General features: G+C 43.1%; 1 protein-coding gene across 1 annotated transcript in view; it reads left to right on the top strand.

Annotated features, from left to right (window-relative positions):
- Positions 1 to 17,282, top strand: part of LOC309415080 (netrin receptor DCC-like) — a 593,773-nt gene that overhangs the window by 402,656 nt on the left and 173,835 nt on the right. The window contains 1 exon segment of the mRNA XM_082012494.1: positions 8,426 to 8,582. Within this exon segment, the coding sequence (XP_081868620.1) occupies positions 8,426 to 8,582 (157 nt within the window).

Raw genomic sequence — 17,282 nt, 5'->3', positions numbered from 1 at the left:
GAAATATCTCAGATTTACTGCAGGTAAAGAAATGATATGAAAGTAGTCTGTCTCACAGGTGACTTTTAAAAATCAAATAGTGGGTAGCGGCCGTGCCCGTGCGAAGAGTGTTGGTGCTGTGCTGGCACAGTAGAGATGGGTGTCTGAACGTAGAGTATTTATGGAGGGCTGCAGCTGCCAGCCTGGGGAACACCAGCTCTCCAAAAAGAAGTGAAACCACTAAAATGTCTCTTTTTCTGGCGGAACTGCAGTCACAGCTGGAACTTTGCTGGAACAGCCGTGCCAGGCAGCTCTTCACACCCAGCATCCTCAGACCTTGGTCAACAGGACTTCATCTTCATTGATGGCCTTGACCCAGCCTGGTTTTTTGCACAGAGTAGCTCTTCGGTGACAATAGTTAATGATCTGAGAAAAATAAAATCACTTTCTTCTGACTCTGACCAAGTAGCTTTACTACGACAATGCAAACGCTATCATCCCCATAGATTGCTGAAAAACGCCTGCGCAAAGCTCTTTGCCTCGCCTTTCCTGCCTACACCCTGCTACATGTTCAAATAATTATTCTTAACTCCCCAAAGGGGCCACAGTTGTACAAGGTATTGTTTTGCACATTTAACAGCAGGTAAGCGTCTGAGTTACATCTTCCTTAAAATAGCTTTCAGCATAACCCCTGGACAAACCTGCCATGGATTAATTTGAATTATGGCATCTTTTAGCTCTAAGTTGCAGTGCTGAATTTCAAAGTAAACAGAGACAGCACATCTTTTGACTCTTACAGGGGATGCAGACAAATTATGTTTTAACCTGTGCTATTCCTTTGATCGTTATTGTAGCCTTCTTCAGCCTGACCATCTCTTTTGCCTCTCTGACCACCCAACGCGTGCTCTTCCCCGGACTTTCCTTCCACACTCTCTTCTTGCTCTCCACCCCAGCACACCTCAGCTTTCAGATCTTGCAGTGGGTATCCCATTTCCCAGCCATTTAATCCTTCTCTTGTCTTCCATATGCTTTGCCACCCCTGTAGGGGCTCTCCCCTGTGGAAGAGGAGGAAAAAATGAAAGCCGTTGACTCTTCTCTGAAAAAAGTAAAGGTGCAATGTGGTTGTCTTCTCCCTCTGTCTTCCATCCAGTACCTGTCCATGCACAAAACAGGGCTGGAGGTTGAAAGAATAAATGTGAGATGGATGTTCATCTTGGTTTTCCACCTGCTACTGAAAGGTGGTCAGATGCTGCAGTGATGAGCAGAGAATAAAACCCAAGAATAGCGTGGCTGGTTTGCAGGTGTGGGCTAGGGAGCAGTGCAGGTGTCCCGAGTTTTCCGGGCGTGGGGAAGGGTCTGTTGGTGCTGGGTCTTGTGGCATGGCCCTCTGGGCGTTTTTCCTTCACCAACTGCAGTTCCAGCTGCAGAGTCTCGTGCTCCATGCTGGGGACAGAGCCTGCGTGCTCCTCCGCAGGCACGAGCGGCACCTCGCTATTAGGAGGAGCGTGTAGAAGGAGATAGGCTGGCTTGCCTTTCGTGAAGGTCTCCCCGTTTACTAGTCTGAGGTCACGCCGTCTAGCAGATAACTAGCCTCCTTCCGCCTCTGCCACAACTCTGCAATTAAGCTGTTACCCTTACGTGCATCCCTCCTGCCTGTATTTGAGAAAACGAGGCTGGATAGAAAAGAGAAGCACTAGTGCGTATTTAGCTTCTGATGTGGTGGTTATTGCATAGGATGGAACTGTCAAAACCTCCCCAGTCTGTGTGAGATTTTGTATTTTGGATACGTACGTGCTGTTTCCAAAGCGCTATCGGCCTAATCCTGCGAGGTGCTGAGTCAGGAGTGAATTCCTCGTACAGTACCATCAGGCGTTGTTGACACGTGTGAACGTCAGTGATTTATAGCAAGGTTCGTAATGTCATAAAAGAGGCATAATAAAAATTAGTACTGCATGACTTCGTTTCTAAGAACGTCATTATGGCACCAAGTAATAATGAATTACTGTGCGAGAAGCCAGAAGGGAGGAAGTGCGTACGGCAACGAGGACAGATCTTTTATTTGGTAAATTAGTATCGCTGCATATGGGCTGAAAATCGCTAGACATATGCCGATGTACCCTGGCCTCCTGGCATGTGCTCCGCGTCGTTGGTAAAACCTGATGCATGTGAACGCGTCAAAGGTAGACGGGTGCGCTCGCGCACGGGCTGTGCCAACGTGATCTCTGCTGGCGTACGGAGGATGGATTTGAGCACACAATGCCCGGGGAAGCGCTTTTTGAATGTGATGCTTTGGAACGGCGTTGTACGCTTAATCGGCTGGACGAAAAGGAAAGGCCAAATTTGGCAAATGGTCCCCAGGAAAGGTAATAGGAGTTGTTGGTGTGGAAAAGAACATTTTGTTTGATCCTAAGTAATGACCTAGCAGTAACTTGTCCAATCTGATGCTTATTTGGGACAGTAAATTACACCTATTTCCTGTCTCCGTAAAGGTCATCTGATATAACGCCTGCTTTTTTCCTAGCTGTTGGAAACAAGACCAAAATTTAACTACTTAACGATGCAGACCAAAACACTGCAATTCCTTTGGTTCTTGTTTCTCCGTTTCACCGATTTCCACCCATTTAATCGCTTAATGTGGGATGATGAGAGCTCCTGTTACCACGACCCAGGGAACGTCTTCCTGCTGCAGGTTAGCGTTGGGTTTTAGAAGCGGCGTGGAGGATGGGTGATGAAATCCATCATTTCATCATGACGTTTCCAATGAAAATTTTAACTGCCCATGTGAAATGCAGAATTTTTCCTTGTGTTCCACTCCCAAGGCATGAGACTTGATGACTTAACATTGGTGGTAGCTTCATGCTCCAGGATCCCGGTATCAAAGGGTATGCCTCATACCAAAACCAGGTTCTTTAGTGGCACAAACCCTCCGTCCCTGGCTGTTTTCCTCGATCTGGAGGAAAACAGCACCTGGTTACAGTCCTGACCTGCTCGGGGGTGTATCTGGAATTGTGTAAGTCATGGATTGCGTTTATATTCTGAGTTCATCAAAAATGACTCTTCCAGTGTAAAAGTAACGCTGTGTAAAAATACAGCTCCTCTCATCCACAGATCCTCAGTGTGGTCTGTTCAATTAGAAACAATTAGTGATATGTTACAAATTTAATATAATTGCAAATTCATATTTTTACGATAGCCAGTGCAAGTTGAAATTGGGTAATTCGTGCTCTACACCCCAACTTTCTGTTTTGTTTAGAGTTGTATTTCTTTCCCTAAAGTACATGAATATTGATTTTAATTTTTTTAAAAGAACATAAATTAAGAATTTTTTAATCCCCTTTTTAAAATTGAATTTAAAATGTAATTAAATTTTTTAGTCCATCACTGCCGTGTGGGTGCTAGCCGCGCGTCTGTGAAACATCTCTGAGGCTCTGCCCCAGGGGTGATCGTTGGCTCCTCCGCTTCCCGCGCTGCCTGCAGTTCGGCCATTTAGTGGCACAGCCCCCTTGAAATAAAAGGGCATTCTGTAAAATGAAATGGGAATGATTCTTCCAAAAGTATCTAAAAAAGGACGAATCCACCAAAATTGACATCTATTACAGATTATCTTCTTTAAGGGTGTTTTACTGGAAGGGTGCCTCACTTTTTCAGGTCCTAGGTGTTACATATGCAGCATCTCTTGAGTTACAGATATTTTTTCTCACTTATAACTTTCACAGTTTGCTCTATGGGAGGCGTAAAATGGGTCAGAAAGGTTCTGGGTAAAAAATAAAATAAAACAAAACAAAGACTAAACTCTCTGAATGCAGGAGTGCGACAAAAGACTGGATTGACCAGGCTGTGGCTGTACTGAGCAACACCAGACAATAAGCTTGTATTTGATGTTATTTCTGGAATTAAAATTCCATGTAAATTGCTTTTCCTTTTAACACTGAGGATTTGGAAATGAGAACAGATTCATGTTCTTATGTCATACTTGAAATTCATGTTGTATGAATAACCGATTTAAAGGCTAAACCCACGGAAAATATTGGGGGGGCAGCAGGGAAGAGACTTTAATTAATCAAAAAGGTTGATATTTTAGCTTGAATAAAACATCTTGTTTTTTCTGAAATGCAACGCTTAACTTAAAGCCTGAATGTTCCTTTTCTGTTTAAATACATTCAGTGAAATTTTCAAAAGTCTTTTAAAACTAAAATATATTAAAAATTCATCTCTATATTAAAAAAGCTCAAATTCAGGAATGAAATAGTTGTTAGAAGGCATAAAAAATATTTTGAGGTAGTGTCTTGGCTCAAAATTTTCATTTGATGTCTTAAAATGTCATTTTAGCACCAGGGAATGTGGGATATTTAGGGAAAGTGTGATTTGCAGCAGGAGGTTGAAGATTGTAAGTGTGAGAGTTTTCTCATTTTTGCTGAGAAAGTATCGAGTTTCAGATCTTACCAACAGGCTCTAATTGACAGTATTTTAAAAGTATAGATAGCCTATAGTATATGTTCTTATTTTAACTGACTCTAAGTGTAAAACAGTGGCAGCGGCTTTGAGTAGTCTTTGCTTAGATGAGGTTATCAATTAAAATATTACGGAATGGAAAATGTAATGAAAATTACCCGCTTTCTTTGAGATCTAGATAGATCCTATATATAGCCCAATCTCTTTCTGTGTTAATTTATCCCAGTGAAAAATGAGTAGCATTTTTAATTTGGACATGTAGCAACATGGTTATGTGTATAACAGGCTCAAATGTTCTATGTGAATTAAACATGAGTAATTGAAAACATTCTAATTTTAATTCCTTTAACAGCAGCAAAGTCAAACTCCTCTTCATCAGGTCAGGACTTGGTCCTCAGTGCAGATTGCCAGGATATGTTTTAAAGCAATGTCACAATTGCCAACTGAAATCCAAGATCAACATTTTCTGTTACTTCCAGTTACTTCCCAACTTACTTTTCTTCTTAAACTTACAACTTCTTTCCCTTTTCTGTCAACTTGGTGAATATGTAAAAAGAAAGCAAATGAGTATTTTTTTGTAGAGAGGTACAAAAACTGTGCTGAGGTTGAGGAGTGTGTGTACACATATATATAAAAAGGCCCTGTGAGAACATGAGGTGTTTTATAACTTGCATTTAGAGAATTTGCACCCATGTCTCTTACCAGGAGAGGCTCATGAATAAACCCACGCCATCTATTGCCCCTCTGCTTAGCAACAGTAATGTTATATCTGCGTGATACCAAATCCCTTGTGGGATATAATTACCAGGGTTTTTTTTTCCCATTCATTCATCATCTCTTCTTGTATATCCCACATAAGCTTTCGCTGGTCTCTGAAAACACCATTTGAAGGGTAGACATCTGTTGTTGCTAGGATCTCCTCCCTACCTGTGTGCAGACGTGTACATATATGTAAAAAAAATGCAAAAAAGGATCAAAAGTATTAAAAAACCCCAGCCTGTTCCTTGGAGCTAGGTCTCATATTCCTATTATTTTTAATTACAAGCAGCCCGTGGCTGCTGTGTATGGGAAGCAGTGGTGAAAGGGGATGATGGTGCGCACGATGCAAGAGGGGAAGAGGCAGTCGATTCCAGTGCTGGGTCCAGCTTGCACAGGCTGGAGCAAAGCAAGTTTTGCCCTTAGTTGTTTTAAAACGCCCTAAATAGTTGGCCTTGCATGTGTTTTGCAACTGGTCTGTATTTTATCAATAAAGACTGGGAACAAGCAGGTCGTGCACACCTATATCGAGCATATTTCTACATTTTGGGAAAAAAGTTTGCTTTAGGAGTGCAAGGATGGGTCGTACTGGCAAAATAATAATAAGGTCACAAAACTTACAGCTTTCCGGATTAAATATAGCGGGGGATTGGGTCCTGAATTTGAGGTGCTCCATTTGGCTTCCTACATGAGGATCAGTTCCTATCAGGCCTATATTCAGACCTTCTCTGTTGATTGTATAGTCATTTATGCATATAGAAAATGAATCAAACAGTCCACTTTTATGCTCGCTTTGTACAGAGATAGATGATTATTCACACTGCCACGAGAGCAGAGAAAGATGCACTTTGCAAGGAGTTAATATAAACCACATCAGGCTAAAATCAGAACCTGTCAGACTTTGATGAAGATGGTTTAACCAGTGGTGGATAGATCTTGTGTAGTCATATGAAAGCTTGAAGGATTTCAGGCATTACTTACCGAGATAATTTCAGGTTATATGTTTCTCTGTATTGTACTGTTGTACTGTATATGTTTGCTATTCACTGCTAGCGACAATAAATGTGAAATTGCTTTTGTCAGTGATAGCTCTACAGAGTTTACCGAAAGCCAGAGTAAAACACATGGTTAGTGGACTGGAGCTCCAGTCCCAATCTTGCTGCTTTTCACCTTGGTTTTTGGCGATTATTTTCATAAGTTGACACCTAGCAGGTCAGTCGCCGCATCCATGAGCATGAGGTCACGAAGGGTATGGGTTCACCTTCAGATTTTATATACTTTCTCAGCATGTTTAAAGGTAGATACCACCATTTAGTAGACTGAGTAGCTCTTTAGGCTCCATTGTCTCTGTTAGGTAGATGTCCTCATTTTCTATGGGGGGAGCTTAGGCACACGTATGTATGTAGGCACATACATATAGTCACCTAAGCATACATCTCTGGACTTGGGGTTGATCGTAGCACAAGTTTCTGAATACTAAATGGGTTTTGATGGAAGAGAGGTGCCAGACTGCCGTGCTCCACCAGGAGAATGGCTCCTTCAGTGGAGGAACCACAGACCATGGTGTTCTGTGGAGGAGTTGAGGGTTTCTACAGACCCCCAGGTGCCAAAACAGTTAATAACAGGGCTTTTTCTGAATTGCTGTGTTTGATTTAAGTACCAGAACTCAACTGAAAAAGCCTTGTAGGTTTATCTGTGGGGTTTTTTTTCCCAGTCATGCCCTTGGTACTTTTCTAGAGAAGTTTACCTACTGCAGCCCTCATTAGAAGATGACAGTGCACTTACGCTTATAATACATGAGTCAACATATAGAATAGACCAGAAGCACAAATCAGCTCGCTCTGACCGTGAAGCAAAATAGTCGCGTCGTCGTAATATAAATGTACACAGAATTACACTTTAGCCTTGTGTTTGCACATTATTTAGATCAGTGGCCCATGACTAAGGACGCTAGACAATCTCAGTGCAAATAATTGATCACAACTTTGCGGCCAAAAGAGCTGAGACTATGGCTTAATATTTACTTTCAACACATCATTACTCTGCAAATGCCACTGGGAAGTTCCTTAATTCCCGCTGGTTTTGGACTGATCACAATAAGTAAGAGGTAATAATATTTGTTATTAATAATAGCAATATTAATGGCTTTTAATAATAATTTAGGGATAATATAAGAAAATTATAAGCTAGTATTCAGTGAATGTCATGCTTTTTACATAAAGCTATTTTTCATAAGCTGTTTAGGTAATACAATGCTGTTAATGACCTCACAATAAATTAATGCTCCTGATAAAGTTCACACTATATGCATGGGGTCTGACCAAAAAAAAAGGTTTGCAGTAATAAACAAAATAAATTATTTTTTGGTTCGATACCAATGGTGCAAACGTGTTTTTCAGGACTGGTGTGGCCCATGAAATTGGACCTTATATATAATGTTGGCCTTCAGAAGGTTAGGTGACAGTGGATGCTCCATAAGATGCATGGGCTAAATCAGGAGGTAGCTGATCACTTTTGTTAATTTTTTTTTTTTTTTCATTTATGCTGATGGGCCAGTTTTCACATGGACTTGGTGGGCAACAACAAAACCCTGAAACCCGGAAAAGAGTTTATCATGTTTAAATGTTCTAAAATTAATGTTACCACTTGAATCTGCAGTTTAGGCATTTCTGGGTTTTGCACATAGGCTGAACACTTTTCCGTGGGGAATGGTATTAATATTTAAGTTTTGCTGCCTTTGTTCTTTTCATTTTATCCCACTGGTGCAATTATTATGTGCTGAAGCACCCTACTTAGTTTCTGCTCTTCTCAGACCGGTCAGTTCGTTGGCTTCAGGCTTTGAGTGGTCAGTTATTGTTTGTTTATGAGGTTAAATACTTCTGGTGCTTGGGGCACAAGAGACAAAACCGGTGAAATAAGAGCAAAAAAAGGAATGTATCGAACTGATTGCTTGTACAAGAAATAATTTCCAGGTATCCTGAGGAAGTAGCCTACTCGAGTTTTGCATATTGCTGTTCAATTTAGAGGATGGTTCAGGATGGTGTATTTTAAGGTGTGATTTTACTGTTAGTTTTTTTTCTCTCTCTTTCATCCCCTGTCATTTTATTCACACTTATTCCATGCCACCTTGGCCCTTTGTTCCATAACACCTCAGCTGTGGCCACCACAGCACCTCCCACCTGCCCCGACACCCCCGTGCCATCGGCCTCTCTGACTGACTCCTCTCCTTCCCCTCCAGCTGTCCCAAGTTCCAGTGTCCTTCCCTCTGCCCCCCGAGATGTGGTCCCTGTTTTGGTCTCCAGTCGATTTGTCCGTCTCAGCTGGCGCCCACCCGCAGAAGCCAGAGGCAGCATCCATACATACACGGTCTTCTTCTCCAGGGATGGCGTGAACAGGTAGGTGTCAACAGGCCACGGGTCTCCTCTGGATGGGAGGATAGTCCTAAGCGGGCCTGAGTTCTTTACAAGTATCTGGTTCTCAACCTTGTGTTCTTCTCCCCACGGTAAGTGCAAAGCTAGAAATGTCTTTTGTTGACGTGTGTTTTTGTAGACATCATATCAACGTTTATATAACAGTGCTCATTGTCTTGGTATGAAGGAGCATCTGCGTTGACAGTGATGTGTATGGATCTTACCTCCTTCAGCTATAACTTGGCCATCCAGCATAAAGTATTGTTAGCTCTGTGTTTCACCTTTCATCTTTCTCTGAATATACAGGCTCAAGTGTTCTTTGCGTCACCGGCAGAGGTGAATTTGTTAAGCCCTAATCAGCCGGAGAGGAGGACTGCTTTTAGAGCAGCGCAAATGGTGCAAGACCTTGAAAACAGCTAGGGAGTGGGTCGTGAAGGTTTTACATGGTTGCAAATACAGTGGACCAGCGTGAGCCATTCTAGCCCTGTCGATCGGAGCTGCACAGCAGATAGCTCTTTTGTGATAATGACACCACAGATTGTTCGGTGTTTGCATGATTCCTCATTGTATAGGCTCATTTCACACTCAAAATGGTACTGCATATTTACTTGGATTTTGTTTTATTTTCCTAACTTCATGAATGGTTTTATGCCTGAGAAAAATCCTGTGTTTTTATCTTCCTCTACATCATTATGAAGAACTCAATTGAAGTATCCTGTCCTGTATTTCACTGCACTTACGATACACTTCAGCTACCAGCTGGTGACAAGTACTCGTGTGCGTGCTGATGGCAGCTCAGCTTTTGAGCAGACTTGAATAGGAATCTATGTTTAACTGAAAAATGAGCGGACATGTATTGGGTTCATCAGAGCTAAAGAAGTGGGACCCCACAGTTACCAAGTGCACTCCCCTCTGCCGCAGATTGGGCTTATCCTTTGTCTGAAAGGGCTCAGTCTTGCCGGTGAAATTTCCTGGCCCTGCCTGGACATTTGCAAGCTTCTCATCTTCACCTCCAACAAGGTCCACCTTACTTTTATAGCCACGTAGCCATTTCTTCACCAAAAAGGTTGTCGAGCACTGGAACAGGCTGCCCAGGAAAGTGCTGGAGTCGCCATCCCAGGAGGTTTTTAAAAGACGTGTAGACGTGGCTCTTAGGGACATGGTTTAGTGGTGCCCTTGGCAGTGCCAGGTTAACGGTTGGACTTCAGTGTTTGAAAGGTCCTTCCCAACCTAAGCAATTCTATGATTCTACAGATAAGGCTTTTAAATTTGTTTCGATTCGCCCAGGTGAGAGATGTCACCAGGAAACTCCCTGGTCTGATTCGGCCCACTGATTACTACCCACCGTTGGTCATACAGGTTGGCAATGATGAGGTTGCGCAAAGAAGTCTAAAAGTGATTAAAAGGGCGCGGGAGTGACTGGTTGATGGAGCAGGAGCACAGGTAGTGTTTTCATCAGACCCTTCAGTGAGAGGGGGGGAACACTGAAAGGAACAGGAAAACACACCTGGTTAACGTGTGGCTCAGAGGCTGGTGCTGTCGGCAGAATTTTGGGTTCTTTTGACCATGGGGCGGTTTACATGGCACCAGGCCTGCTGGCAGCAGGTGGAGTTCAGCTGCCTCCAAGGGGGAAAAGGATTCTTGCTCATGAGCTGGCAGGCCTCATCGAGAGGGCTTTAAACTAGATTCAGGGGGGGAAGGGGATAAAACCAGGCTCACTAGAAGTGAGCCTAGGGGTGACATGCCAGTGTTGGGGGTGAAACCAATGGCCCAGCTCAAGTGCATCTACACCAATGAACACAGCGTGGGCAGCAAACAGGAGGAGCTGGAAGCCATTGTGCAGCAGGACAGCTATGACTTAGTTGCCATCACAGAAACATGGTGGGATGAGTCTCATGACTGGAGTGCTGCAGTTAGATGGCTATAAGCTCTTCCGAAGGGATAGTCAGGGAAGGAGAGGCGGTGGGTTGGCTCTGTATGTTAGGGAGCATTTTGATTGTACAGAACTCAACAATTGTGATGACCAAGTTGAGTGCTTAGGGGTAAGGATGAGGGGAAAAGCAAACAAGGCAGATATCCTGCTGGGTGTCTGTTATAGACCACCCAACCAGGACAAAGAGGCAGATGAGGCAGATGAAGCATTCTATAGGCGACTGGCAGAAGTCTCGCAATTGCTAGCCCTTGTTCTTGTAGGAGACTTCAACTTACCAGACATTTGCTGGAAATACAACACAGCAGAGTGGAAACAGTCTAGGAGGTTCCTGGAGTGGGTGGAAGATAACTTCCTGCCACAGCTGGTAAGTGAGCCTACCAGGGGCGGTGCCTCACTTGACCTGCTGTTTACAAACAGAGGACTGGTGGGAGATGTGGTGGTTGGATGCCGTCTTGGGCTTAGCGACTATGACATGATAGAATTCTTGATTCTTGATGAGGTAAGGAGGGGCGTCAGCAAAACCTCTCCCATGGACTTCCGGAAGGCAGACTTTGGCCTGTTCACGTCACTGGTTGAGAGAGTCCCTTGGGAGACAGTCCTGAAGGACAAAGGGGTCCAGGAAGGCTGGACAGTCTTTAAAGGTGCAGTCGCAGGCGGTCCTCATGTGCCAAAAGAAGAGCTGGCGGGGAAGATGACCAGCCTGGCCGAACCGGGAGATTTTGCTGGGACTCAGGGAAAAGAAGAGAGTTTATCACCTTTAGAAGAAGGGGCAGGCAACTCAAGAAGAGTACAAGGATCTCGTTAGGTCATGCAGAAGTAAATTAGAAAGGCAAAAGCCCAGCTAGAGCTCAGTCTGGCAATGGTTGTAAAGGGTAACAAAAATTGTTTTTACAAATATATTAACAGCAAAAAGAGAGCCAAGGAGAATCTCCATCCCTTATTGGATGGGGAGGGGAACATTGTCACCAAGGATGAGGAAAATGCCTTCTTTGCCTCAGTCTTTAATAGCTAGACTAAGTATCCTCAGGGTATTCAGCTCCCTGAGCTGGAAGACGGGGACAGAGAGCAGAATAAACTCCCCATAATCCAGGAGGAAGCAGTTAACGACCTGCTATGCTACCTGGACACCCATAAGTCTATGGGGCCTGATGGGATCCACCCAAGAGTATTGAGGGAGCTGGTGGAGGAGCTTGCCAAGCCACTCTCCATCATCATCATCAATCTCCACCATAACCAGTCCTGGTTAACTGGGGAGGTCCCAGATGACTGGAGGCTTGCCAGCATGGCGCCCATCTACAAGAAGGGCCAGAAGGAGGATCCTGGGAACTACAGGCCTGTCAGCCTGACCTCGGTATCAGGGAAGATTATGGAGAGGTTCGTCTTGAGAGTGCTCACAGGGCATGTGCAGGACAACCAAGGGATCAGGCTCAGCCAGCACAGGTTCATGAAAGGCAGGTCCTGCTTGAACAACCTGATCTCCTTCTATGACCAGGTGACCTGCTTGATAGGTTAGGGAAAGGCTGTGGCTGTTGTCTGCCTAGACTTTGGTAAAGCCTTTGACACCATCTCCCACAGCATTCTCCTGGAGAAACTGGTGGCTCGTGACTTAGATGCAGTCTTTTCTGGCTAAAGAACTGTCTGGATGGCTGAGCCCAGAGAGTCACGGTGAATGGAGTTAAACCCAGTTGGCGGCCGGTTGCAAGCGGTGTTCCCCAGGGCTCGGTTCTGGGGCCGGTCTTGTTTCATATCCTTATTGATGATCTGTATGAGGGGATCAGGTGTTCTCTCAGTAAGTTTGCAGATGACACCAAGTTGTATGGTGTTGATGTGCCGGAGGGCAGGAAGGCTCTGCAGAGGGATCTGGACAGGCTGGATTGATGAGCTGAGGTCATCAACTGTATGAGGTTTAACAAGGCCAAGTGCCGGGTTCCTGCTCCTTGGTCACAACAACCCCATGCAACGCTACAGGCTTGGGGAGGAGTGGCTGGAGAGCTGCTGGGGAAAAGGACCTGGGGGTGCTGGTTGTCAGCTGGCTGGTGGAGCCAGCAGGAATAGGGAAGTGATTGTACCCCAGTACTCGGCACTGGTGAGGCCGCACCTCGAATCCTTGTGTTCGGCGTTGGGCCCCTCACTACAAGAAGGACATTGAGGTGCTGGAGCGTGTCCAGAGAAGGGCAACGAAGCCAGTGAGGGGTCTGGAGCACAAGTCTTACGAGGAGCAGCTGAGGGAACTGGGGGTGTTCAGCCTGGAGAAGAGGAGGCTGAGGGGAGCCCTCATCGCTCTCTACAACTACCTGCAAGGGGGTCGTGGTGAGGTGGTTGTTGGTCTCTTCTCCCAAGTAACTAGCAACGGGACGAGACAAAATGGCCTCAAGTTGCACCAAGGGAGGTTTAGACTAGAGATTAGGAAGAATTTCTTTATTGAGAGAGTGGTCAAGCACTGGAACAGGCTGCCCAGGGAGGTGGTGGAGTCACCATCACTGGAAGTGTTCAAAAAAATGTATGGATGTGGCGCTTCAGGACATGGTTTAGTGGGCATGGTGGTGTTGGGTTGATGGTTGGCTTTAATGATCTTAAAGGTCCTTTCCAACCTTAATGATTCTGTGACTGGGGTTCAGAGTTCAGATCTCCATCCTGCATCGTATTGAGTCTCCAGTTGTGATTAGTGTGTATGAAATGAGAACCAACATCTCATTGAAGCCTCAGGAAGGGGATATATTGAAGGTTGTCAGGCACTCAGGGAAGGTATTCATTGGCCCTAGAAAAGTAACTGATGCAAAAAGAGTGATGAGTGAGTTCAGTGGAAAGTGAGGATGCTCAGCAGCTTCCTTGTCGCTCCCAGTGTGGGTATCAAATTGGTGCTCACACAACTGAATCAAATGTTTTTGCCCATCTGGGTCCTAATGTTTGTCTGCAACCATGGCCACCAGTAATAATGGAACAGGGTCCTGTGCTGTGCACGGGGATTCTCATCTCCTTATGTTTATAAAGTGCTTTGAGATTTGTTGATGGGCGTGATGTGCCCATGACGTGGCAATGCCAGAGGGCACTGTTGTAATCACATCTCATTTATTTTAATGGTCTTAAAAAGGTCAGAGCTACCACACACAGCTGGACTGAGTCATACTCTTAACTCAGCCTTTTAGTTTAGCAGTGAGGAGAAAATACTAATATTCTTATATGAGGCATTTAAATAGTGGTGGTTCTGAGATTAAAGAAGATGGAAGAAGAGCTTACTCCCTTATTTATTTTTCTTCCAGAATTTCCGTAGTGCTGCTCAAAGTTCTGGTTACCAGAAGGATGCCTTAGTCCCATTCCCAACTAGATGCATGCCTTCTTAAAGAGTCTCCTGCAGAAGACTGTGGACTCTGTGTTAGAATAAGTAAACAAATAAACAGATAACATAAAAATTCCACTATTGTTCCTCCATCAAGAGACTCAAAATACCACCTGCAGTTTTGAACTTTTGAATATGCCACTGTAGTCTTTCAAACTGAGATATAAAATTGATGTAGTTTTCCTTAAAGGAAAAAGCTTCTATGGAATTTTTGAGTTGTTCATTGTTTACACATTATTTTTATAAAAGAGCTATTTTTCTCTTTAAAAAAATAAATATTGGATTTGACATTAACCTCAGGGATGCAAAGGAATTGTCAGAGTAATTACTGCAAGTCTGGAGTAAGGCGATCTTCCCGGGTTTGAGAGCAGGGAGGATTTGCGTGACAGCTGGCAGCGTCACCGAGGCCAACACAACACACAGGACACACGGCCATTTCAGGGACCGTCCAGAAAAAATAGTCTTCCGTGTTTTGAACTCTCTCATAAGGGTTTTTCAGCTCAGCCCTTTCAAAGAAACCGCTTTTGGAAGTGATTGCACTTAGTGCCTTAGCGTAATCACCAGAGCCTTTCTGATGGGATGCTCTTTAATCTTCATGCTCAGCTAGGCAGCCTGCGTGGGATCAAATGCTTTTGCTTGCTGATAAAGATGATTGGAAAGAGCACTTAAAGGTAGAAGGCAAGTTTCTTAGAAAAGAATAAAACAAACCTTAAATCTATTAGAAAATAAACAGCCAACCAATACACCTACACTCAAGGAGGTTTCTTGTTGAGATAAAAGTTCAGATTTAAAAGTGAGATATTTATAACATTTGCTGCTAATAGCAAACTGTTGATGAAAAAGTGAGCAGAAAATAGAGGATTTCATGTATAGGATCTGTTAGTAGCTACGTCACTGTTAGCATGCATTTGATTGTGCTTATTTTCTGTTAAAATATAGTGGAATATAGTAGTAGAATATAATGTGTGAGTTTTGATGGATATCACTCTTCAAGGTATACACGTGTATATACACACACAGACACCATAAAAATCAGTCCTGCTATACAGGAGAACTGTTACAGAAGAGAAAGGAGCTATTTTAGATTTTGCTTGATGTTATAAACTCACCAGCCCCCCCCCCCCCCCTTTTATACCCAAGTAATGAGGTCACCCACAGGATTAAAAATGCATAGTTTACCAATGCAAGGGGTAAATCTCTGCCTTTTCGATTTGTTTTCCATTTGACTGCTGGGACGATGCCCAGATGTGGAGCTCTTGGGAATGGGATGTCCCTGTGTACTGCAAGGGTGAAGGTGCTGCTTCATCTCCGGCATCTTTCACATCCACCTGCTGGTGAAACTTTAATTATTTTGTTTGTTTGTTTTTTAGCTAGTGGTCTTCAGGTAGCAGTATTGGATCCATCTTCGTCTTTAAAACCCTTCTGAACCAACAGCGTTTGTGTTTGGATGTTGCCCATGTTTAACTGCAAGCTGATTTAGAGTAGCAATTTTTCATACTGAGCATTTGCAAAATGGGCCGTATTCGATATTTTAATCCGTAGGTACATTCAAATTGTGATCTGATTTTGATGTTCAGATTTGCTCTCAGCCTCACTATTTGTTCTCTCTTCTCATCCATCTCTGCTGGTTTGCTTCTCAATGATCGAGCGTTGATTCACATGGGCATTTGATATTTATGCAGTAGCGTATTAGTCACCACAAAGAAAGAAACAGTGTTTATTTTTGTCTCTAAACCAGAAAATAACTCCTCAAATGTAATCTAAAGGCATATTTAATTACCTGTGCATAGTTTTAAATGAATTCTGCCTTCCTGGAGAGAATTTACATAATGATATATTTAAAATTTAAAATTTAATTTACAATTAAAAATTCACTATATTTATTTATAAGTAATGAGAAATATTTATATGGTAATATTTTTCTGTTTAGCATTTTAGATGAGACACAAACCCCCGAAATACCATTTGGTTTTTGATGGCAACCTTTGAAATGTCATGCTGGCTTAAATAATGGGTCCTCATTTGCAGCTATCCTTCTTCTTTAACTGACTGTTAGCAAACATTTTTCCCAATAAGTGAAATTAAATGCTCTGATCTTTAAAAAAAAAAAAGAGAAAAAGAAAAGAAGAAGATGACCCTGGAAATCAGCAATATTATAGCTGAATGCAAAATCCTTTGTTGAAGGACTCTTCTGCAAGGTTGGGACCAGTTTTGGTTTTAGTTGAACATGCAGTTGTTTTCAGTAACAAATTAATAAATGCACAGATAGTCACAACAAGCTAATAGATCTCCTAGTTTAGCTCCTTACATGTTGCAGACTGAAGAAATGAATCAAGGGACCACTTAATTGAATAGAAAAACTTCTACTTGATTAAAGCCTATCTTCAGAATTCAGCTGAAGTTCTAAAATATCATTCCCTGCTGATCTGTTTACATTAGTTTTGAGGTTTGCTTATTATAATCAAGGACCTTATGTTATTTTGTGGGAGAATGATAAGGGGTGATAAAAAAAGAACTCAAGGTAGTAAGAGTCTGTCCATTTTAAAATTAATAGTATTCATTTCACAGCAAGGAGCATTAATATGACTTGTCTTACTTGAAGTAACTAATTAGGTGTTTGAAACATTATAAAAGCATTTGTTACACACCTAAAAGATATATGGGAACTGTAATTATCTTTTTTTTTACGTGCTGATACAGTAATATAACATGATCTTCAGTCATTGGAAATTACATGTCGAAGCCTCCATTTTACAAGAAAGTGGATGACTTTAGTCAAGGTCTTTTATTTTTAGACTGTAATTTATGGCCAAGATGGGTTTGAAAAAGAAAACCCCAAATATAAAGGTGCCCGATTCAAGGATGTTTGGTGCTTTTTTAGATTATTCCTGCATTGCCGTAGCATCTGTAGCTCATTAGCCCCACGCTGGTGAGCAGGAGCAGACGATGGACTTTCAGACACGGGTGACACTTACCTCACCTAACTTCAGCCTGAGTGCGTGTCAGCAGGGCAGGTCACTGGAGCTCAAGGGAGAAAGGCAGCCAAATGTTTTACAGCAGTCATGTGACGTATTTTAGATACCTATTTTAGAAAGACAAGTGCAGGGTTGCTATATTCATAAGGAATTTTTTCTCTTTGCTAGCTGGTGGGTTTACAGTGTCACAGAAGAAGTCACTGCCAGGTGTGACATTGGCGGGTGGCTTGTTTAAACAAAAGGGATAATTTTTTCTCACAACTCATAATTACCTTGCCACAGGATATCACAGAAAACAGAAACAGTGGAGTCAGGAGATTTGACGGTTCGAAGGTGATGGACCCATTGGGGTGTCTGTGATCCACCTGGGTGCCAAAATTCCAGAAACATGTGCGCAGGAGCTCTATGCCAGGAGAACAACCACATACTTCTGTCGTGGT

Source organism: Phaethon aethereus (genome assembly GCF_964289735.1).
Source record: "Phaethon aethereus genome assembly, chromosome: W".
In the NCBI taxonomy this organism is placed as follows: Eukaryota; Metazoa; Chordata; class Aves; order Phaethontiformes; family Phaethontidae; genus Phaethon; species Phaethon aethereus.
This window is presented reverse-complemented; position numbering and strand designations above follow the sequence as displayed.